This window comes from Diceros bicornis, chromosome 11 (assembly GCF_020826845.1).
Source record: "Diceros bicornis minor isolate mBicDic1 chromosome 11, mDicBic1.mat.cur, whole genome shotgun sequence".
Taxonomy (NCBI): Eukaryota; Metazoa; Chordata; class Mammalia; order Perissodactyla; family Rhinocerotidae; genus Diceros; species Diceros bicornis.
The window spans coordinates 20,578,867-20,604,502 of record NC_080750.1 but is presented as its reverse complement, the minus strand read 5'-3'; the positions used below and the strand labels follow the sequence as shown (position 1 = coordinate 20,604,502).

Sequence of the window (25,636 nt, the reverse complement as noted above, 5' to 3'; positions counted from 1 at the left end):
AATACAATTAGGAGAAATAATAAAGTAGATCAATAGAAATAAAAGCTTCTTTAAACAAATATATCAAATTGATAAACTGATGAAGCTCTAGCTAGACTATTCAAGAAAAAAAGACACAAATTACAAATATCAGGAATGAAAGAAGAGACATCTCTACAGACCCTGTAAACATTAAAAGAATAAAAAGAGACTATTACAAACAACTTCCACAAAATGGACAAATTCTTTATACACAAACTACAAAAGCTCACTCAAGAGAACATAGATTATCTAAATAGTCTTATATCTGTTAAAGAAATTAATTTGTAGTTAAAAGCATTCCAACAATTCTAGGCCCAGATAGCTTCACTGGCAAATTCTACCAATCCTATAAGGAATAAATAATAATTCTATACATACTCTTCCAAAATATAGAAGAGGAGGGAACACTTATCAACTCATTTTATGAGGCAAGCATTCCCTTGATACCAAAACATGACAAAGATAATCCAATAAAATAAAATACAAACCAATATTCTTCATCAATATAAGGCAAGCATTTTAAAAAAAAAAAAAAAAAGTAAATTTAATCCAATAATATATAAGAAGGATAATGTATCACAACTGAATGAGGTTTATCCTGGGAATCCTAGACTAGTTCAACATTTGAACAAATCAATGTAATTTACAACATCAATAAACTAATTAAAACAAACCATATAATCATTTCAAAAGACTGAGAAAAAAAGACAAAAAACAAAAATCAACAACCATTCATGATTAAAAACTCTTAGCACACTAGAAATAAAAGGGAACTTCCTCAACCTATTAAAAGGCATCCATGGAAAACCTACAACTAATATCATACTTAACAGTGCAAGACTGAATGCCTTCCCCTAAAATCAGGAACAAGGCAAAGATGTCACATCTTATCACTCCTATTCAACATCATGTTGGAGGTCCTAACCAGTACAATAAGTCAAGAAAAGAAATGAAAAGAATACAGACAGAAAAGTAAAAAAGAGAACTGCATCTATTCATAGACAACATGATTGTCTATGTAGAAAATATCAAAGAATCTATAAAAAGGCTACTAAAACTACTACAAGTAAGTTTATCAATGTCACAAGATATAAGGCTGTATTAGGATTCTCCAGAGTAAAAGAACCAATAGGATATAAAAGGAGATCTAATATGAGGAGGCGGCTCATGAGATTATGAAGGATGAGAAGTCCCACATTCTGCCGTCTGTAAGCTGGAGACTCAGGCAAGTCAGTGGTGTAATTCAGTCTGAGTCCAGAGGCCCGAGAATTAGGGGAGTCGATGATATAAATACCAGCCCCAGGGCAGGAGAAGATGAGATGAGAAGTCCCAGCTCAAACAATGAGGCAGGAAAAATGGGCAAATTCCTCTTTCCTCCACCTTTTTGTTCTATTCAGAACCTCAACAGACTGGATGATGCCCTCCCACATTGGGGACAGCAATCTGCTTTACTAAGTCCACCAATTCAAATACTAATCTCATCCAGAAATAGCCTCACAGATACGCCCAGGAATAACGATTAACCAGATATCTGGGTATCCTCTACTCTAGTTGACACACAAAATTAATATCACAAAGGATAATATATAAAAATCAATCATATTTCTAAATAATAGCAATAAACAATTGGAAGGTAAAAATTTTAAAGCACCATTTACAATAGCACCAAAACCATAAAACATTTAGGGATATAGCTAACAAAATATGTACAAAATACACCAAAAACTACAAAACACTGAAGAACAAAAAAATACTTAAATGGAGAAGTGTATCATATTCATGGATTGGAAGATTCAATGCAATTCCAATCAAAACACCAGCAGGACGGGGGTCGGTCTGGTGGCACAGCAGTTAGGTTCACGTTCTGCTTCAGTGGCCCGGGGTTCACTGGTTCGGATCCTGGCCTGCTCACAGCTCATCAAGCCATGCAGAGGCAGTGTACCACAAAGAAGAGCTACAACTCTACAACTATGATATACAAGTATGTACTGGGGCTTTGGGGAGAAAAAAAGTAAAAAAAGAGGAAGATTGGCAACAGATGGTAGCTCAGGGCCAATCTTCCTCAAAAAAAAAAAAGAAAAGAAAAGAAAACACACCAGCAGGAGATTTTATAGAAATCAATACACTATTTCTATAACTTATATGAAAAGGCAAAGAAACTAGTATAGCCAAAATAATTTTGAAAAAAAAAAAAAAGAAAAAGGTTGAAGCACATATCCTGATTTTAAAAGTATAGTTATGAAATGCTAGTGGCAAAGGGATAAACATAGAGAAAGATGAATAGAATAGAGAGTCCAAAATTAGATCTATACATAAACAGTTAATTGGCTTTTGATAAAGATGAAAAGGCAATTCAATGGAGAAAGAATAACCTTCTAACAAATGGTGCCAAAATCATTGGATATCCATATCCATACTTACATCATGTATCAAAAAAAAAAAATTAACTCAAAATTGAATAGAGACCTGAATTATGTAAAAACTAAAAATATAAAGCTCCTAATAGAAAATTTTGTGACTTTGAATTGGGCAAAGATTTCTTATAGACACCAAATCACAATTCTTAAAATAAGAAAAATAAAAAATTGCACATCATTAAAAAGAACTTCTGCTCTTCAAACGGCACTCTTAAGAAAATGAAAACATAAGCTCCAGATTAGGAGAAGATATATGCAAATTACATACATAATAAAGGACATGTATCCACAATAAAGAACTCTCAAAGCTCAATACGAAAACAACTCAAAAAAAAAGTCAAAAGATTTGAGCAAACACTCCACCAAAGAAATACTGATAATAATCAGTATCAATAAGTACATGAAAAGACGCTCAACATCACTTGTCACAATGAGATACTACTACATACCTATTAGAATAGCAAAATTTTTAAAAAATTAACAATACCAAGTGCTGGTAAGGATGTGGAACAACTGGAACCCTCGTATACTGCTGGTAGGAATGCAAAATGGCACAGCCACTTTAGAAAACAGTTAGGCAGTTTCTAATAAATTTAAACATATACTTACCATATAACCCAGCAATCCCACTCCTAAGTATTTACCCAAGTGAAATGAAAACTTATATTCACATAAAAACTTGTAAGCAAATACTTATTGTGGCTTTATTCATAATCACCAAAAACTAAAAACAACCCACATGTCTTTCAACTAATGATAAACTGTTTACATCCATGCACTTAAATACTACTTACCAATACATAAAAAGGAACAAACAACACACAAAAATATGGATGAAGCTCAAATACATTACACTAGATGAAGGAAGCCAGACTCAAAAGGCTACATTCTATATGATTCCATTTATACAATATTCTAGTAAAGGCAAAACTATAGGGGTAGAAAATAGAAAACAGGCTGCCAAAATCTAGGCATGGTGTTGACTACAAAGAGGCCTGGGAGAATTCTGTGGGAGCAATGGAACTGTGCTATATTGCGTAGGTGGTATTTACATGACTGTATGTATCTGTCAAAATTCCCAAAACTGTACATAACAAAAAGTGTGAAATTTACTGAATACAAATTAGACCTTAAATTTTTTTTTTAAAACAAAGAAATCAAAACAATAACTCTGGATCCTTGTAAGGTGATCAGAATGAAAGGAGGGAGAAAGTTAGGAGCTATTATAATTCACCAACAGGAAAATGATGGTGGCTTTTGCAGGATGACAGAAATAGAGAAGGTGACAAGTGGTTAGGTTCTGGATAAATTTTAAAGGGTAATGGATATAACCTGCAATGAATAAGATATGGAGGTTGAAAAAGAAAGAGATCAAGGATGACACCATGATTTTTTTACTTGTACAACTAGAAAGATGGAGCTAATATTTACAGAGATATGGAAGTCTGGGAGGAGAAGACCTTGGAAAGGGGTGAGAATTTAGGCCTCGAATTTTGGACATATGAAGTTAGACATGTTTATAAAATATCCAGGTTAAACTGTTGACTACACAGCTGGACATTTATCTGGAACACAGAATGAAGGTCTGGTCTATACGTACACTCGTTAGTATATCGATGCTATTTAAAATCATGAGACTAAATACTATTACCTGAGGAGTTACTGAGGATAAGAAAGAGAGGAAATGTGAAGACTGAGTCCTGAAGCAGCCAAAGCTTGGGGAAATGGAGAAGCACCAGCAAACAAGACCCCGTGAAGCAGAAAGAGAACTAAGTAAACAGTGCCTAGGAAGAAGAAGGTTTTCCAACGTAGAGAGTGATTGATCTAATGCTGATGTTACGTCAGATGGGGACTGATCTGACCCCTCCTAACCATGGAGATCTCTGGAGGCACTATCAAACACTGATTTGGTGTGTGAAGGGCAGAGGCCTGTTTTGATCAGGTATAGGGGATAAATAGGAAGCTAGATATTGAAGATAGTGAAAACACCTTCTTTATGCCATAAATTCTATTTTACCAATACTAGTTCTTTTTATTAGTATCACAGTTTTATAGCATTTCCCATCATTTTGCCTATCAATCTTTCTATATACTTATAACATACAAACAGCATAGAGCTGAATTTTCTTTAAATTCAATCCCTAATTGTCTTTCAAACTGAAAGTTAATCTATTCAACATTTCCTAACACAGCAATATATTGGATTAATTTCTATCTTCTTAATTTTTGCTAAATTATATTTTTTCTGTTTGTGTTTTTAAAAATTGGAGATAATAGCACACAGAAAGATTAATAAATGTATATATAAATTTAAAAATAAAGTTGATTTAGAAACTAAAATGAGAACAAAAAATTAAGTATGGAAAAAATTTAAGCTTTCCAAAACACTGTATTCAAAAAAATCATTTGGGGCCTGGCCTGGTGGCATTGTGGTTAAGTTCACACACTCCACTTTGGCAGCCTGGGGTTTGCAGATTCAGATCCTGGGCACAGACCTACACACTGCTCATCAAGCGATGCTGTGGCAGCATCTCACATATAAAATAGAGGAAGATTGGCACAGATGTTAGCTCAGGGATAATCTTTCTCACCAAAAAAAAAAAAGTCGTTTGGTAACTATCTGAGGCTTAAAGTGCTTAATCAGTTATAACCTAGGAAGGCAAAATTTTAAAGAAACATAGAGTTGATACCCACATACCCACCAACTAGACCAATACACAAATTGTGCACAAAATGTGCACAAGATGTGCAGACTTTTCAAATGGGATTCCTTCCTTCTCTCAGGAGTAAACCATTGTATTAAATTTTTGTATTAACAATTCTCCTTGCTCTTCATGGTTTCTATGTGCTATGCATGAATCCATGCAGTTTATATTTTATATGATGGCATTACATTGAGTGAACTTTTTCTCTAGTTTATTTTATACATCCACTATTTCTAAGATTAACGCACCTTGTCACATGTAGCTTTAGTTCATTCATTTTCCACTGCTGTACATTTTTCCTTTATATGAAATATACCACATCTGATAATCTACTATAAATGGGCATTCTTTAGTTTTCATTTGTTTTTTCTATTATGAACAATGTTACTGTAAATGTTCTTTTGGTAAACATTTGCAAGAGTTATCTCTTGAAGTGAAACTGTTGCATTATAAAATGGTATGTCATTGTGGTTTTAACTGGCAAATCTCAGCAAAGAGGGTAGCATCTTTTCATATTTACTGGCCATTTGGTTCTTCTCTATGTGAGGGTCCAGTTCATGTTTTGTTTACTAATTTTTGTAGATGTTAATCATTTTTCATATTAATTTTTAAGGTTTTAGATTTTTATCATACTAATTCTTCATTACTTTTATGCATTGCAAAATTCATCTCTTAATTTGGGACTTTCCTTCTCTCTATGATGTGCTGAGGAGCACAAATTATCAATTTTAATGAACCCAAAGTAAACAAGACAAAAAAATCTTGTAATTAGACTGAACGTCCTTAGTGGAATATCCTAAGAATTTAAAAAACTTTAAAAGTATAAAGTTTTAAAAAGTTTAAAGTTTAAAGAACTTTAAAAGAAGTAACTTTCTTTCAGTATTCATAGTAATGTTATTATTTAATATTATTGTTATTCTGAAACTGTTATATCATAGGATAAACAATTCTGTTATTGTGGTTAGGAACAAAGATTTTTTTTCATGTAGGTAAAAAGACAAGATCAAACCAATTAAAATTAAAACCTTTAATCCTAAATTAGAACAAAATATCAACATGAAGTCATAATGTATTTTTTTCTTAAAAAAATTTCCAAGCTCTTTCAATTGAAAAGGTCTAGAAACAATGATCAACTCAGTAGCAACTTGAGTACTGACAAAGCTTAACATCGTGCCAGCTGGCAAACGAGAAAGTTAACAGTCCAACTCCATTGTCACAGAACAAAGTAATGAAAAGTGGATTTGGAGCTAAAAGTTAATAAAATGATAACTGGGACAAGTATCAATAAGAATAATAACTAAAACAGAGTCAAACCCATTTAATGTATTTACGAGATAAGGATAATTTAAAAAAAAAAGAAAAAAACCAAACCTCACTGGTCACCAATGAAGGATGTTAGAGAACCAGCTCATTACTTTGAAAACTGATAAACAAAGGGAAAGAATTAAGCATTTATTCCCTCTCCTATAAGAACTCTATCTCAGGATAAACAAATAGTCAACGGAAGTTCTCTTTATGGAAGTATTCTATTGATTAAGTTAAAAAGCAATGATAAAAATAGAACTGTCACTATTTGCAGCCCCTTGTAAAATAAAAGCTCAAAGCAATTATTATCAATGGCTACTAACGCCACAAAAAGAGATGATAGAGAATTATGTGCCTCCTGGTAGAAGTATTCAATACTAGACATGATATATTCTTGCAAAAATCTGAGCCTCAATTTGATCAAGCCTCTGTATCAAAATAACAGTTATAAGAAAATTCAGGACCAGAAAACAGGTTGAATGAAACCACTGGGATATAATCAGCAAAATCCAGAACATGAGAAATTCTACAGGACAAACAATCCAGTTTCTTCAACAATAAATTACGAGAGAAAAAAAATAGTATGAACCTATAGACTAAAAGAGACATATCAACCTATTGCAATGTTTGGAACTTATATGCATCCTGATTTTTTTTTAAAGTAATGAATGAGGAAATTTGAACACTAACTAGATATTTGATATTAAAGAATTACTGTTAATTTTAGATGTGAGAATGGTACTGTTATTTATGTGTTAAAAGAGATAATTCTAATCTTTTTAAAGACACATACAGAAATATTTAGGGATGAAAAAATATAAATAAAATGATTGGGAGTTTGCTTCAAAGTAATCCAGTGGGAGGTAAAGAGAATGAGCAGACTGGAGATGAAACAAAACTGGCTATCAGATGATTAAGCAGCTAATGGGTAGTAATGGGTACATGGGGTTTTCATTATACAATTTGCTCTATTTTTGTATGTTTGAAGTTTTCCAAATTAAAAGTTTTTCTTTAACCTGCCTTCGGGAAAGACTATAACAAAATCAGTTACACTTGCCTGAAAATATCAGATTCAGTTTATGAACCTCCCAAATGTATTTACATTTTCATACAAAGCTAAGGCCTTAAAACAAAAGAATGATGCTAGTGGTGTATTTAAAGGCATCAGCAAGTCAGTGAAAATTTTTTTCATTTTGAGAAGAGAAACATTCCCAGCAATCTCAAAATCAAATGAGACACATAAAGAACCAACCAATTCTGCCTATTTTTAAGTAAGTGTCCGGGCTTGAGCATGATCTGGTGTTATAATAGATGACTCTTAAGTCACCTCTGTGATACCTGCCTATTCACCAAGAGTAAGGTGGGCTTCAAACATCGTCCATTTATGACAAGGCTGTCTTACCAAATTTACGATCTGTATTTTTAAGTCTCTAAGATGTTGTGAAGTTCACCAAAGGATAAATAAAAATTGAGTTTTAAAATTCTAGTCTTTTACCAAATACCTAAATGTTTTCCACAAATAAAAAAGAAGCAAACTTAAAAAATAATTTAGAACTGCTTTAACACTATTCAGACACTGACACAAAAGCAGGTTTACATACCTTGCCTGGACTGTGAAGGTGCTACAGGAACTTCTTGATTTGGCTCAAAAGGAAGTTCAGGTGTTAGGTTTTCAAACTGCTCTTTACTAATGAGATTTAGCTTCTTAAAGTTCTCAACTTCTTGCTGAAGTAGAATGGAGGAATCTAATTACTAAACTGGCTAATAGAGTAACCAACAGACAATAATTGATACCAACCTCAAAAAATGAGTTTTTAAAACAAGGATTAATTACCATAGAATAAAAAAGATGTTCTAATGCAGAATCTAGCATTATACTTAATTAATATTCAGAGTCTAAAAGAAGCATAGAGAACCCTGAAATATTATGAATATTTTATATTTATAAATAAATATTCATAATATTTATATTAAATATTATTTATAAATATTATGAATATTTTATAATAAAAGAGCATACATTCTAATCATTAATTTTATTTGTCGAGCATTTACACATAAGATCACTAGGGTATTACAGAGTTACAAAGTAATCTAATACATGTCCCCTACCCTTAAGGAATTTACAAGTTAGATGGAAAGAAAGAAACGTACACAAAAAAACTAATAATATTGGGCAGTATATGAAAAGTGATAATATTTGCTGTAAGGATTGAGATCATCAGGAGGCATCACAGAAGAGATGGGACAAAAGCAGCTCTTGAAAAATGAGAATTTAGAGAAAGGGAAAAGCATTCTAAATTAGGTAATGTGAGCAAAGACAAGAAGCTTGGAATAAGCAATCGTGTATTAGGAAATAATTCAGTAAATGAGAAAATTTGTGTAGAACTGGTAGCAAAAAGGCCTGATACGGAAGCTGGAGAAAGCTACTCAAAGACTAGGCCAAAAAGTTTTCACCTCATTTTCCAGTAATGGGAAAAGTGATGAAAGATACATCTAGATGGCCCTGGAGGTTCATTTCCAAATCTCTTCTATAAGCTTAGCAGCAAGGAGGCTCAGTGGGTCTGAGTTGCTAGCTCAAAGGAAGAATAGGCCCATCCCTGGCCCGGGCTCTCCTGAAGCTTCCCCTTTGTTACACAGTCACTTTGATGGTCCCTGCCCTGACCTACATATATGTAGAGTATTACAGAGATGGAGGCCATTCTCTGCTGGAAGGTCATTTGGCCATGGGGCATGAAGACCATCTATGCCTGGCCTAAGCTGTGGAATAAAAAAATAGTTTGATGGACTGCTCGCACTCTACTACTTCTTTTAAGTTTCCCCCAATAAACACTATATCACATCTATACCACTCAAGTGCTGATGGGTCCATGACCCTTTACAGAGCAACATCCAAAGAGGGTTTAAGCAGGTGAAAGACATAACAAAACTATTTGTCAGATGAAGCAAATTAAATATCATCATTACAAAATCGTTGTAGTACCTTCCTAACAGCTAACCAAACAATCTTTTCCTTCTTGTCTTCAAACATGAATAGTCGCTCGCCAGCTCACACCATTTATGGGATCCTATTAGCCTTTTATGCTAGGATCTATCTTCTTTTCATGAAAATGCCTTAAATGCCTATTTCAGCTCTTACCCCTATACCGACATTGCGTTCCCAAGTCTTCAACAGGCTCTTCAAACTAATTCAGAGTCATTATTCCTCACTGTCCCTTATCTTGCTACAGTGCTTGCTATTAGCATCTCCCACCTCAATAAACACTTATTGTATGTTTCCCATATGCCAGAGAAGAAAAGCACAGTTCTACCCTGACGGCAACACAAACAGTATGTTTCTGTTTTGTTTTTAGCTTTTAAAACTAATTCATTAAGGTATAACACACACATATATACATACACATACACATACCAAAGAAGTGCATAAATCATAAATATACATCTCAATGAGTACTGAAAAGTGAACAGATCTGTGTAACCCCCATTCAGGTAAAGATAATATTACTAGCACCCTAGAAGTACCCTTTATGCCCCTTCCCATCACTCTCTCTCCCTAAAGATAACCGACAAGAGATTTTCACATATTGAGGTATATGGGGTAACTATTCGGGTTCAAAACTGATTCGGCTTGAACTAAAGAAGCCTGACTTATGGCCTATCAAACACATACTGTGCATCTGCCTTAACCATTAAAGTAAAGAATGCACTCTCTTAAGAATGCATATTTCTCCTCCTACACTCTATCTGTAACACCTGTATTAGTCCCTTTCCTAATGTCAGGGGTCATGTTGACCTGCTAATTTGCAACTGAATACCTCTTTGAAACTTTGAATATGTATCCTGGGCATGTTGAATGTATGTTCTTTGTTCTCAAAAGTTATAAAACTGTACTGAAAGCATGCTTTTCCAGAATGCGTTCTTCCTTTCCGGAAAAGGCCTTCCTGGATTATAATCCTCACTCTGGCTCAAGTAAAACTCACCTATCTTATCTATAGAATGGTTATTGGTTATTTTACATCAACATAACCAATATGCTGACTTCAATACTATAGATTCCTTTTGCCTGTTTTAAAAATTTATAAAAATGGAATCATAATGTATGACTTCTTTTGTGCAAAATTATATTTATGAGATTCATCTCTTGTTTGTGGCTCTACAGCAGAGGTCAGCAAACCACAGCCCCCAAAGGTCAGTCTGTTTTTGTAAACAGTTTCATTGGAACACAACCACACCCATTTGTTTACATATACCATATGTCTGCTTGATTGTTACAACTGTAGAGTTGAGTAGTTGCCACAATGTATGACCCACAAAGCCTAAAATATTTACCATGTAGCTCTTTACAGAAACAGTTTGCCCATCCCTGCTCTATGATATTCTATTGTATGATCATACCACAATTTTTAAAAATCCATTCCATTATTGATAAGCATTCGGGTCCTTTCCAGATTACAGCTATTACAAATAAGGTTGCTATAAATACGTTTTTATAAAACACATCTTTTGGTGAACAGAGACACACATTTTATTATTTACTAGGAATGGAACTGCTGAATCAGGCGGTATGCTTCAATTCAACTTGAGTAGAAAATGCCAAACAGTTTTTCACACTGGTTGTACCTTCATACATTCCCATCAGCAGTATATTAAAGTTCTTACTGCTCTACATCGTCATCAACACTTGGTATGGTCAGTTTTTAAAAATTCAGCCATTCTGAAAAGGACCAAACTATGGATACACACAACAACTTGGATGGACCTCAAGGGCATTATGATTAAAAAAAAAAAAAAACTCAAAAGGTCACATGCTGTATGTTTCCATTTATATGACATTCTCAAAATGACAAAATTATGGAGATGAACAGATTAGTGGTTATAAGTGGTTAGGAATAGTGGAGGGGAGGCAGATGGTATGAGTCTAATAGCACAAGGGAGATCTTTGTGATGATAAAATAGTTCAGTGTCTTGACTGTGATGGTAGTAATATGAATCTACATGTGATAAAACGACAGGGAACTATATACACGTGTGATAAGAAATGTCAATTTCCTGGTTTTAATATTGTGCTTAGTTATGTAAGATACACTCTTTGGAGGAAACTGGGTGAAGGGCACACTGGACTGCTCTGTACTATTTTTCCAACTTCCTGTGAATCTATAATTATCTCAAAATAAAAATTCAAAAATTTTAAATATATAGCCATTCTGGTAGATGTATGTGTTATCTCATTGTGGTTTTGATTTGTATCTCTCTGATTACTTATAATGATGAAAATCTTTAATATATGTTATTTGGATAGCTTCTTTTGTGAGATGCCTATTCAACTCTTTGCTCATTTTTCTATAGAGTTGTCTTTCTCTCACTGATTTGTAACAGTTCTTTATAAAATCTTATAAGTGTCTTCTTCCACTCTGTAACTTGCCTTTGTACTCTCTTATGGTGTCTTTTGGGGAGAGGAAGTTCTTTTTAATGTGGTGCATTTTATCAATCATTTCCTTTACTGTGTTATTTCTTGTTTAATAAATCTTTCCCTACTCAAAGATCATGAAGATAGTATCTTACCTTCTAGAAGTTTTACTATTTTGCCTTTCACATTGAGAACTACAATGCATCTAGAATTGATTTTTTGTGTATGGTATGAGATAAGGGTCAATGTGCACTGGAAAAGAATATGTATTCTGCAGATGTTAGACGCAGTCTTTCATTTATGTCAATTAAGCCAAGTTTCTTAACTGTGTTGTTCAAATTTTCCACATCCTTACTGATTTTTCCACATCTACTTGCTACATCATGCACCTTTCTTGATAAGAAGGGTGTATTAAAATCTCCCACTACGATTATAAATTTGTCTATTTGCACCTGTCAATTTATGTCTAATGTATTTTGAGGCTATGTTATTAGATGCATACGGATTTGTGTTTAGTATCAATATTTATTTAAATCTACACATGTATTTACCCTTTCTATTGCTCTTCATTCCTTTCTGTATCTTCAAGCTTCTTTCTGGAACCATTTTCCTCTGCCTAAAAAACTCCCTTTAGTATTTTCTTTAAGGTAGATCTGTTGAAAATAAATTTTCTCAGTTTTCATGTGCCTGATATTGTTATTTTACTTTCATTTTTAAAATAGCCTCATTGAGATATAATTTACATACCATAAAATTCACCTATTTTAAGTGTACACAATTATTGTTTACCTTGATTCTTGAACACTAGTACCCTTTCAGTACTATGATTACATCCTCCCATGTCTCCTGGCTTCCGTCATTTCTGCTGAGAAGTTAGCTGTAAGTCTTACTATTGATGCTTTTAACCTGTCTTTTTCTCTGGATTTTGTTTTTTTTTCCAGCAGTTTTATAATGATGGCCTTGGTGTGGTTTTCTTTGTATTTATATCCTTTGAAGTTTTTAGAACTTCTTGAATTGATCCTTTGCTATCTTCCATCAGTTTTGGTAAAGTGTCAGCCATGATCTCTTTGGATATTACTTCTGCCTTATTCTCTTACTCCTCTTTCTGAGAAGCCAATCAAATGTATTTTAGACCTTTTGACAGTATCTCCTAGGTCTCTTACCCTCTTTTCTGTATTTTGCATATTTTCTGCTCCATGCTTCACCCTGGACTTTTCTTTTGACCTATTTTCTAGTTTAGTAATTCTGTATTCAGCTGTACTTATCTATTGTTAAACCAATCCATTGAACTCAGTTACTCTATTTTTCATTTCTGGAATTTCCTTTCGTTTTCTTTTTAAAGTTCCTAGTTCTCTGCTGAAATTCTCCATCTTTTTTTAAAATCATATTAAGAATAGTTAATTTAAACTCTGTTTGATAATTCTATTATCTGGATCTCTATGGGTCTATTTTCTGTTGTTTCTTTTGCTTTTTTCTATCACATCATCTTGTCTTCTTGTACGCCTGATTATTTTTTGCAGGCCAAACATTATTACGGCAAATTTGAGGCCTAGGATGATATCTTCCTCAAGGAAGGATTTGTGTTTGCTTCAGTCAAGTTGCCAGAGGCATCAGCATGTTGATCCAACAAGGGATTAAAAGGATTAGAAGCTAACTCTACTGAAAGCAGATCTTTTTCAGGTCATGCTAATTTCTAGGATGTAGCCCTTAAGAGTTCCCAAAGCCTGGAAGGTTTACTAGAGGTCCCCCTCTGGTTTCTGAATTCCAATTTCCATCAATCTAGTCCCGTGAATTTTTTTAAAATCTCTTTTCAGCTTCTCAGTTGCTTCTTCCAGAACTGGCAGACGCATCTAAGGGAAATGAAGAACATAATGCCAGTCTTACTTCTTTAGATTTCCTTCTTCTTCCAGACTTTGACCACATGATTCTTACTGTCTTGTTGGCTTTACTGTGCCTTCACGCAGATTTTTTTTTTTTTAATCTACTTTTCAAGTTGTTCTCAGCAGGAAGACTGATATGAATTACCTAGTCTACCACAACTGGATGCAGAACCAAAGTCTAATCTTTGGTTTTTTAATACCTTCAGTTTATACCTTGCCTCGCTCAAAAAGGGACCAGAGAGACTTAATAATTTAGTGGATGAGAAAAACTTGTAAACAAATTATTTATATTTCAGTATAAGAGTTAAAAATGGACACATATGAAATACAAAGGTAGAACAGAACAGTGATTTTTCTGGGGTAGATGACAATAAAAGCTATAAAGAAGTATTTCCTGGGAGAGTAATATCTGAATTGGGTTTGGCGAGCTAAAGGATGAAAAAGACTTTGGCAAGTAACAACGTGAAAAGATATTGCAGGCAGAGGAAACACATGCAACTTGGTATTTAGGGAGTATGAATTTTAAAACCGAAAACAGTGGCACAATGAAGACAGACACGTTAAGACCAAATCATGAATTCTTGTTTGCAAGGAATTTGAACTTTATCTTGAGGGGGTAAAGAAGCACTGAATAGCATTAAGAAAAATAGGGAAATGGTCAGATTTACATTTTAGATGTTTGAGAGATTTGCATTCTTTTCCTTGAAATCACTTACTTGGAAAATAATGTAAGCCTGAAATTGTCTGTAACCATCATCGCCACCACATGGAGAAAGCCTGATTAATAATGAAACTAACATAGAGGAAAGCAGACCAAAGATAGAGGTAGAGAAATGCAAAATCATTCTTTGAAGTCTTAGATAAAGACTTGCCTGAAAGCAAGCATTGCCTCTCAGACTTCTGGTAGTAAATTCCCTTATTTGCTAGGAAAAAAAGAAGAAAGGAGAAAGGAAGAAGGAAGACTACTCTGACAAGAGGAAAGCTAGAAAGAGAATGAACTAGAGCCAAGAACCTAGTGTACAGACCCCTTGGAGAGATGATACAGGCCAGAACTACTTCATGGCAGTAGGAGTGGATAGGAAAGGACAGATAGGACCTAGTGACAAAATGCATGTTGAAAATTATAAGTTGATGAGAATTCCTAAGGCATCCAACCAAAATAAAAAATATACGACATAAGCTTGGGGTAGGTTTCCTTTAATTTTTTTTAATGGAGACAGAATATAAATAAGATGCCTGTGGAACATGAGACAGACAGCTTGAGAATGTAATAGGCTACTGGTTATACAATTCTAGAGCCCTGCAAAGACACTACGAAGTCATTAGCACATAGTTAATGACTAAAAATGTGGGAGTAGTTTTCTCACTTGTGGACAAGATAAAGTAATAAGAGAAGCAAGCCAAGGATAGAACCAGGGGAGAGCGCAATTAAAAAGCAAGCAGAAATTGTACACTTAAAAATGGTAAATTTTATGTATATATATTTTACCACAATAAAAAAACAGACATCCCACCCTTCCCCCCCAAAAAGTCAAGCAGACCATCTTGTTGTGTCATAAAGTATGAAAAGTGCCAAAGAGATGGGGACATATCAGTTGTACATATAAGCCATCTTGAGACAGCTCTAACCCAACCACATTTGAGACATTTTGAACACCAAAATGAATAATGACAGAAATGGAAAGGAATATATTCGAGTCCATACTGACACTAAAAAAAAGGAAAAAAAAAGAAGAGAAAAGGAAGTTCAAATATAAAAATAAAAAATGGAGTCGAGAGGAAAAGTTCTTTTTTACAGAAGAATGCTAACTGACATAGAGGGAATAAAAGAAATTAAAAAAAAATTACCATTTTATAATCACCATAGTAATAATTGATTCAGGCAAAAATCATCAATGGAGGGTAAAACATTGAGTGAAGACTATTGGGGAATACAGTTTCAAAGTATCACTATAGAGATCACTTATCAATTACAAAGGGAAAAAAGTACCTTTACAATGAAGAAATACAAATATGGTGGACACCACGATAACCAAATGACCAGTTCTGGAACTGACATCACTATATCTCCCGAGGTGATGTGCTAAAGAGGGCACAATATCACCTACGTAATATTCCTGCCAAAAACATTTAACCTGAAACTAATCATGTGGAAATTCCAAGCAAACCTAAACTGAGGGACATTTTACAAAATTACTGGCCTTGACTCTTCAAAAATGTCAATGTCATGAAAGGCAAAAAAAAAAAAAAAAAAAAAAAGGCTGAGGAACCATTATAAACATTAAAGAAAGAACATTAAAATTATATAACTCTAAACGCAATGTGTGATTCTTGGTTGGAGCTAGTGTCAAAAAAAATTAAATTAAAAGATGTTACAAGGGACATTATTAAGACACTTGGAGAAATCTAAATATGGACTATATATTCAATAATAGCATTCTATCAATGCTAAACTTCCTATGTTTGATAGTTACGGTTATTTAGGAGAATTTACTTGTTTTTAGGAGATAAAGGCTGATGTATTTAAGGATAAAGTAGCATAATGTCTACAACTAACTCTCAAATGATTCAGAAAAAATGCTCATATATATTATGTATATTTATATACGTATTACATATATAGAGAAAAAAGCAAATGTGGTTAAGATGTTAACAACTACTGAATCTAGGTGAAGGGTATATTTCTGTTCATTATATAATTCTTGCAACTTTTCTGAAAGTTTGAAACACTTCAAAACAAAGACTTGGGGATAAAAATAGATATTATTGCTATGGAAAAATGTTTATAATATATATAGAAAAATTAATACACTTTAATAATATCTTCCAAAAGTTTACATTTATCTGCAATTCATATTGGCAAGAATGGGAGAAGAGGAAGTTGAAGCAGCAAGAGGTCCCCTCAGCCAACTTTCTTGAAAGAACCCTTGGCACTTCAACGTTCTCATCTCCTATTCATGCCAATATGAACTGCAGTCTGAATGGTAGGTACAAGGGTGTGAACAGCTGGGGAAAAAAAATTTTTTTTTAAGGATGAATACGACCTTAGAAAAAGTAAGAAACCAGTAGAGAGAAAAATTAAAGATACAGTTGAGACAGAATATGTCCCTTTATGGATCATGATCTCAGAAACCATTTATTTTCTTGGCTTCTTCAAGTATATAACTACACCTATTTTTTTAATTCTAATAACCACTAGTGGATATTCCTGTCTTTTTGGTCCCCCTCTCTTCTGTTCTTCAATACCTTAAAAGTTCGATTATTTTTGCAGTTTTAATTTTTCTTTCTACACTAAACACACTAAAATCTACATTTCTGGCTTGCTTATCATCTCTAGGATTTAGAAAGAGGATAAAAGACATTTTACATGAATAGACATCATGACACCAACTCAACATTTCCAAATCTGATCTCAATATCATTCCCTCCAGTTTTTACTCCATTAATTTTACTTAATGTTCTTATTTTATCACACCGGTACTATGAATTATTTCTTTAAAATCTCTTCTCAATTTTGGCACTTCTTCATTCTCACAAAGCCTGAAATATAATCGGTTATTAATAAATGTTTGTTGAAAAAAATAAATGCTGTCCCTTTGGTTCAGCATTTCATTTCACCCTTGGATTATAATAAATGAGTTTTTAAATCAACTTCTGCCCTCCCCTACTCTGACCTAGGCTAATGCTTCTGTTAGATTAAACCTTATTAAACCATATTTTGATCATACCACTTTTCTGTATAAGAACTGCAACTGCTACTTACTCTAAATTCCTAAATAGCTTTCAAGACACTTCACAATCTGGTCCCATCTCACCTACCCAAACAATCATCAATTTCAGTAGCGTGCCATAGTGCTAACATTTAACTTACAGAAATTTGATTACACTTGTTCAGCAATAACAATAACTTTTTTTAATGTGCCAGCAATGCAACTGCCATTCTATTCAATGAACATATACACGGACATAATTAAACCCTAAAATGTTAACTCACATAAAGAAAAACCCAACAAAAGAATGAATACGTTTTAATAATGTCCTGACCAATGAAAAGTGTCCATACAAGTATAGTTTCACCATATCCTCAAGGACCTAATTTTATAATTAAGGGTTTTCGTGTTTAAAAACAAAAAGTTGAGAACCATAGAGAAACACAGACTAAAAATGGAATTATTTTAAAAATAAGCCTCTAAGGAGAAAGATGACCATGAACAGGAAAAGCCACAAAGTTAAAATCTTCATAAATTTGCTCAAGTGCTTCAAACAGTGAAACACTTGAACATTTTATAACTAAGACCCTGCTTCATTACTATATACATGATAAATTTACACATGCATATTACAATGTAGGGCTGTGCTTAAAACCACATATGTATTTTATGAGTAATTTAAAGGAGTTTTAAGACTATTTTGGCCATAATTTTCAATTTAAAAGGACTCTAGAACCAATTCCCAAATAACATTTAACTCCACTGAATAACAGAATTCACATACTTAGGTCTTATTAGACCAATTAATGTTGAGCAACTTTCTTTGCTCAAGAGACAATATTAAAAAATTTGCAAACTGTGTATTTTCATAAATTATACCTTTATCGGGATATTAATAAGTACATGTGTTACATTTTACTGTAATTCCATCAATGAAGGAGTAGGTTAGAATTTTAGAAACTACAGTACATAGATTACATTGTAATAACTACCTGTAATACTATCCTTAAAGCAGATACTTTAGAAACTTGTTTGGTTTTCATTTATTGACTTATACATAGATTTAATACTGAATTCTTGGTTACTCTTCAATACACTTTGATTTTCATCAGCCACTGTTCTTCGCAATAATTACAAGGCTTTAACATTTATTTAAGAGCTAGTCTACTCACTTACAGCACCAGAGGCTGCTTTCTGCTCTCACCTCTCTTTTCTCCATTGTCTCGCTTTATACATCAAGCCAACTGGCTATCTTTCCTAGTTAGACCACCTTTTCCCTATTTTGATTCTGTAAATGTTTCCAAATATTGCCTAAATATTATACAATGTCTAAAAGACATTGTAGACATTTAGACGATGTCTAAAAGAAACCCCCCTTTAAAATAAAGGCATTAATAGGCTGAAAGCAAAAAGATGAAAGGAAGAAAGCTGGCAACATCAGCTTCAAGACAGAGCATTACAAGAGATAAAGAGGCACATTTCATAATGATAAGAGTTAATTCATCAAGAACACATAACTATATATAATATGTATATGTATACACAGTATCTCATAACAGATGCATATGTATGCATCAAATATATACATATATATGCTTCTACCAGAGCTATAAAATTCATGAAGCAAAATTTGACAGCTCTAAAGGAAGAAATAAATTTCAACCATAGTTAAAGATTTTAACATCCCTTTCTCAATAATTCAAACAAGAAATAGACAAAAAGCCTATAGGATACATAAGACTTGAACAACACTATCAAACAACCTGGCCTAATTGACATTTACAGAACACTACACCTAACAACTGCAGATTACAAATTTCCAAGTGTGCATAAAATCTTTCACCAAAATAGACCATATGCTGGACCATAAAATAAGTCTAAATAAATTTCAAAAGACTGAAATCTTAACAAAATATATTCTCTTATCTCTAAGGAATTAAACTAAAAATGAATAAATGAAAGATATCTCAAAAATCCTCAACATCAAACTGTACCTTTAAAAATGGTTAGGGAAGATCTGGAAGATGGCGCCGTAAGCAGACTCGGAACTCACCTCCTCTCGCGGACACAGCCAATTTACAACTACTCGTGGAAAAATTACCCCTGAGACAGAACTGAAAACTGGATAACAGGAACTCCTGCAACAACGGACAATCCTAACTGAGGTGGAAGAGGCAGAGACTCCCTTCTGGAGAGGAAAAACGCCGCCTTCACAAGCCACAGCGCCTCACGGCCGCCGGGAGCAGCGCACAGGTCCGCAGCCTCCCTGGAGGCGCGGGGCCCTGAGCCGGGGAGCGCCCCCGCTGTGGGCATTTTGTGGACCCAGCACAATCGACACCAGCGGCATAATATCTGACTGTGCCTGCTACTAAAGCATTGGGGAGCACCCCCAGAAAAGCTGGTTCACAAAGAGATTAAAACTGGCTCTTAAAGGGCCCAGGCGCAAACTCACCCGTTTCAGAAAGCACCCTAAAATCACCAGAAAGAAAGGTGCACAGTGCTGTGGTGACAAGAGACTCACCTAATAGGCCCTGAGTGCATCTCGGTGAGGGGTGAGACCTCTCCAGGGACTGGGACATTGGCGGCAGCCATTGTTGTGGCCTGGTGTGGGCGTGCTGACATTGGAGTTCTCCCTGAGGCCTGCTAGCCCAGGGTCTGCCCCACCAGCTAGAGCACCGATTTAATCCAGCTCAGCCAGGGCAGGCAGCCCACCCTAGAGACTGGCCCCACCCAACAACAAGCCCTCAGGCAACGTGTGGGCCTGCATAGATTGGTGACTGGATTCTCTGCAGCCTGGCAACTGAGCAGCCTTGAGCAGGGCAGGGTGTGCACAAGGAGCGGGTGGAGAATGTGGGGCGGTGGCAGAGTGTGTGGGGCTCCTGCCGTGGAGAGACTGGGTCCGCTTAGGGAGGTCGGGGTGCGCACACGGGGCAGGACTGTGTTGACTGTGTGTGTGGACCTGTGGGCAGCAGGGCTTGTCAGCTGCAGAAGACTTGTGCTTCTCAAAGACCCACATAGGGGGTTTGCTCCACCTTCCAAAGCCTGAAACAATTGGGTGCTCCTGTGCCTGAGGCCAGCCCCACCCAGCTGCAATCCTCAGAGAGCTGACAAGAGACCTAATAGGCTAGAGGCTTACAGCAATTGTAAGGCCCTAAGCCTAACAACCTGCCACGCTGGGGGCCTACTCACTTAAAAGAAATACTGCAACACAAATGTGGTATTAGAACTTGCAGCCAACTGTGCTGGGGCTCCCCACACCTGATAAAGAGACTGAAGGGCCCACAACAACTACAAGCAGCTGAGCATTACAACAGCTGGCCAGGAGCATAACTCGGCCTCCCTGGGCGCCTACAGGGAGAGCAAACAGGCCACAACAGAAGGACACACGTAGCCCACATAGGGGTCACCCCTGGAACATTGAGAACTGAGGGAAGCACACAGCAGGCCTCCCAAGCCATCACTCACATAAGGTCACCTAACCAAGAGCAGGAGACGTAGCTGACCTACCTAATATGTAGACACAAGCACAGGGAAAGAGGCAAAATGAGGACGCAAAGGAATACATTCCAAGTAAGGGAACAGGACAAAACCCCAGAACAGGAACTAAGTGAAACAGAAATCGCAACCTACCTGACAGAGAGTTCAAACTAAGAGTGTTAAGGATGCTCACTGATCTGGGGAGAAGAATAGATGAACTCAGTGAGAAAGTCAACAAAGAAATGGAAGATATAAAAAAGAACCAATCAGAAATGAAGAATACTGGAAATGAAAAATTCACTAGAGGGACTCAAAAGCAGAGTAGAGGATACAGAAGAACGGATCTGTGAGCTGGATGAAAGACTAGAAGAAATTACCCAAGGTGAACAGGTAAAAGAGAAAAGAATTAAAAAGAGTGAGGACAGTCTAAGGGACCTCTGGGACAACATCAAGCGCACTAACATCCGTGTTATAGGTGTCCCAGAAGGAGAAGAGCGAGACAAGGGGGCAGAGAATCTATTTCAAGAAATAATAGATGAAAACTTCCCTAACCTAAGGAAGGAAACAGACATCAAGGTACAGGAATCACAGAGAGCCCCAAACAAGACAAACCCAAAGAGGCCCACACCAAGACACATCATAATCAAAATGTCCAGAATTAAAGATAAAGAGAGAATCCTAAAAGCTGCAAGAGAATGTCAAGTTACATACAAAGGAAACCCCATAAGGCTATCAGCTGACCTCTCAGCAGAAACTTTACAGGCTAGAAGAGAATGGCACGATATATTTAAAGTGCTAAAAGGAAAAAACTTACAGCCAAGAATACTCTAACCAGCAAGGTTATCATTCAAAGTGGAAGGAGAGATCAAAATTTTCCCAGACAAGCAAAAATTAAAGGAGTTTGTCACCAAGAAACCAGTGCTACAAGAAATGTTAAAGGGACTGATTTAAGGGGAAAAGAGAAGACCACAAATAGGAAAAATTATCTATTTCCATGATTAGAACGTAATGGATACAAATGCACAAAAAAGAGGTTAGATATGATATCAAAAACATAAAAGGAGGGAGGAGGGGAGTTAAAGAGTACAGCTTTCAGACAGAGGTCAAACTAAAGTGACCATCAATTCTGTATAGAAGAAGTAAGGAACAGAGAAGGACTACTAAAACACTGAGAAAAAAAAAAAAGTTAAAAAATGGCAGTAAGTACATACTTATCAATAGCTACTTTAAACGTCAATGGACTAAATGCTCCAATTAAAAGGCATAGGGTGGCTGACTGGATAAAAAATCAAGACCCATATATATGCTGCATACAAGAGACACACTTCAGACCTAAAGACACTCACAAACTGAAAGTGAAAGGATGGAAAAAGATACTCCACGCAAAAGGCAATGAAAAGAAAGCTGGGGTAGCAGTACTCATATCAGACAAAATAGACTTTAAAACAAAAACTGTAAAAAGAGACAAAGAAGGGCATTACATAATGATCAAGGGAACAATCCAACAAGAGGATATAACACTTGTAAATATCTACGCACCCAATGTAGGTGCACCTAAATATATAAAGCAATTATTAACAGACATAAAAACAGAAATAGACAGTAACACAATAATAGTAGGGGACTTTAACACTCCACTTACACCAACAGATAGATCATCCAAACAGAAGATCAATAAGGAAACATTGGCCTTAAACGACACACTAGAACAGATGGACCTACTAGATATGTACAGAGCATTCCATCCAAAAACCGAAGAATACACGTTCTTTTCAAATGCACATGGAACATTCTCCAGGATTGATCACATGTTAGGCCACAAAACAAGTCTCCATAAATTTAAGAAGATTGAAATAATACCAAGCATCTTTTCTGACCACAACGGTATGAAACTAGAAATCAACTATAGGAAGAAAATCAGAAAAGCCACAAATACATGGAGATTAAACAAAATGCTACTGAACAACGACTGGGTTAACGAAGAAACCAAAGAAGAAATCAAAAAATACCTGGAGACAAATGAAAACGAAAATATGACATGCCAGAATTTATGGGATACAGCAAAAGCGGTTCTAAGAGGGAAGTTTATAGCAATACAGGCCTATCTCAACAAACAAGAAAAATCTCAAATAAACAATCTAACAATGCACCTAAAGGAACTGGAAAAAGAAGAACAAACAAAGCCTAAAATCAGTAGAAGAAGGGAAATAATAAAAATCAGAGCAGAAATAAATGAAATAGAGATCAAAAAAACAGTAGAAAAAATTAATAAAACCAAGAGCTGGTTCTTTGAAAAGATCAACAAAATAGACAAACCTTTAGCTAGACTCACCAAGAAAAAAAGAGAGAAGGCACAAATAAGTAAAATCAGAAATGAAAGAGGAGAGGTTACAACAGACACCTCAGAAATACAAAAGATTATAAGAGAATACTATGAAAAGCTATATGCCAACCAATTGGACAATCTGGAAGAAATGGATAAATTCTTAGAATCATACAACCTTCCAAAACTGGATCAAGAAGAAGTAGAGAATTTGAATAGACCAATCACCAGTAAGGAGATCGAAACAGTAATCAAAAACCTCCCCAAAAATAAAAGTCCAGGACCAGACGGCTTCCCTGGTGAATTCTACCAAACGTTCAAAGAAGACTTAATACCTATCCTTCTCAAACTCTTTCAAAAAATTGAGGAGGGGGGGAAGCTCCCTAACTCATTCTACGAAGCTGACATTACCCTGATACCAAAACCAGACAAGGACAACACACACAAAAAAAGAAAATTACAGGCCAATATCACTGATGAACATCGATGCAAAAATCCTCAACAAAATACTAGCAAATCGCATACAACAATACGTTAAAAAGATTATACACCATGATCAAGTGGGATTTATTCCAGGTATGCAGGGATGGTTTAACACTCGCAAATCAATCAACGTAATACACCACATTAATAAAATGAAGAACAAAAATCACATGATCATCTCAATAGATGCAGAGAAAGCATTTGACAAGATACAGCATCCATTTATGATAAAAACTCTGAATAAAATGGGGACAGAAGGAAAGTACCTCAACATAATAAAGACCATATATGACAAACCCACAGCTAATATCATCCTCAATGGTGAAAAACTGAAAGCTATCCCTCTAAGAACAGGAACCAGACAAGGATGCCCACTGTCACCACTCCTATTTAACATAGTATTGGAAGTCCTAGCCAGAGCAATCAGGCAAGAGAAAGAAATAAAAGGGATCCAAACTGGAAAGGAAGAAGTGAAACTGTCACTATTTGCAGATGACATGATTTTATATATAGAAAACCCTAAAGAATCCACCAGAAAACTTTTAGAAGTAATAAACGGATATGGTAAAGTTGCAGGATACAAAATCAACATACAAAAATCAGTTGCATTTCTGTACACTAACAACGAAGTAGCAGAAACAGAAATTAAGAATACCATCCCATTTACAATTGCAACAAAAAGAATAAAATACCTAGGAATAAACTTAACCAAAGAGGTGAAAGATCTGTACACCGAAAACTATAAAACATTTCTGAAAGAAACTGAAGAAGACACAAAGAAATGGAAAGATATTCCGTGCTCTTGGATTGGAAGAATTAACATAGTTAAGATGTCCATACTCCCTAAAGCCATCTATAGATTCAATGCAATCCCTATCAAAGTTCCAACAACATTTTTCACAGAAATAGAACAAAGAATCCTAAAATTTATATGGAACAACAAAAGGCCCCGAATAGCTAAAGGAATCCTGAGAAAAAAGAACAAAGCTGGAGGTATCACACTCCCTGAGTTCAAAATATACTACAAGGCTATAGTAACCAAAACAGCATGGTACTGGCACAAAAACAGACACACAGATCAATGGAATAGAATCGAAAGCCCAGAAATAAGACCACACATCTATGGACAGCTAATCTTTGACAAAGGAGCCAAGAACATACTATGGGGAAAAGAAAATCTCTTCAACAAATGGTGTTGGGAAAACTGGATAGCCACATGCAAAAAAATGAAAGTGGACCCTTACCTTACACCATACACAAAAATTAACCCCAAATGGATTAAAGACTTGAATGTAAGACCTGAAACTATGAAACTTCTAGAAGAAAACATAGGCAGTACGCTCTTTGACATCGGTCTTAGCAACATCTTTTCCAAAGAACTTGAAAACACCAATATGTAAAGGTACATGCACCCCTGTGTTCATTGCAGCGTTATTCACAATAGCCAAGACTTGGAAGCAACCTAAGTGCCCATCAAGGGACGAATGGATAAAGAAGATGTGGTATATATACACAATGGAATACTACTCAGCCATAAGAAACAATGAAATCCAGCCATTTGTCACAACATGGATGGACACTGAGGGTATAATGCGAAGTGAAATAAGTCAGAGGGAGAAGGTCAAATACTGTATGATTTCCTTCATTAAGTAGTAGATAATAACAACAATAAACAAACACATAGGGACAGAGATTGGATTGGTGGTTACCAGAGGGGAAGGGGGGAGGGAGGAGGGTGAAAGGGATAATTCAGTACATGTGTGGTGGTGGGTTGTAATTAGTATTTTGGTGGTGAACATGATGTAATCTATGCAGAAATATAAGTATAATGATGTACACCTGAAATTTTTACAATGTTATAAACCAATGTTACTGCAATAAACAAAAAATTAAAAATAAAAATAAATA

The 25,636-nt window shown here is 35.2% G+C and overlaps 1 protein-coding gene across 10 annotated transcripts in view; it reads right to left on the bottom strand.

Moving 5' to 3' along the window:
- The window catches only part of LARP1B (La ribonucleoprotein 1B), a 131,174-nt gene that overhangs the window by 41,441 nt on the left and 64,097 nt on the right, over nt 1–25,636 (bottom strand). For 8 of the 10 annotated variants that reach the window (XM_058550040.1, XM_058550036.1, XM_058550037.1 and 5 more), the window contains one exon: nt 8,050–8,173. The exons of the other annotated variants lie outside the window; for them this stretch is intronic. In XM_058550040.1, the coding sequence (XP_058406023.1) occupies nt 8,050–8,173 (124 nt within the window). The remainder of the gene's footprint in view (nt 1–8,049; nt 8,174–25,636) is intronic. 10 annotated transcript variants of the gene reach the window in all.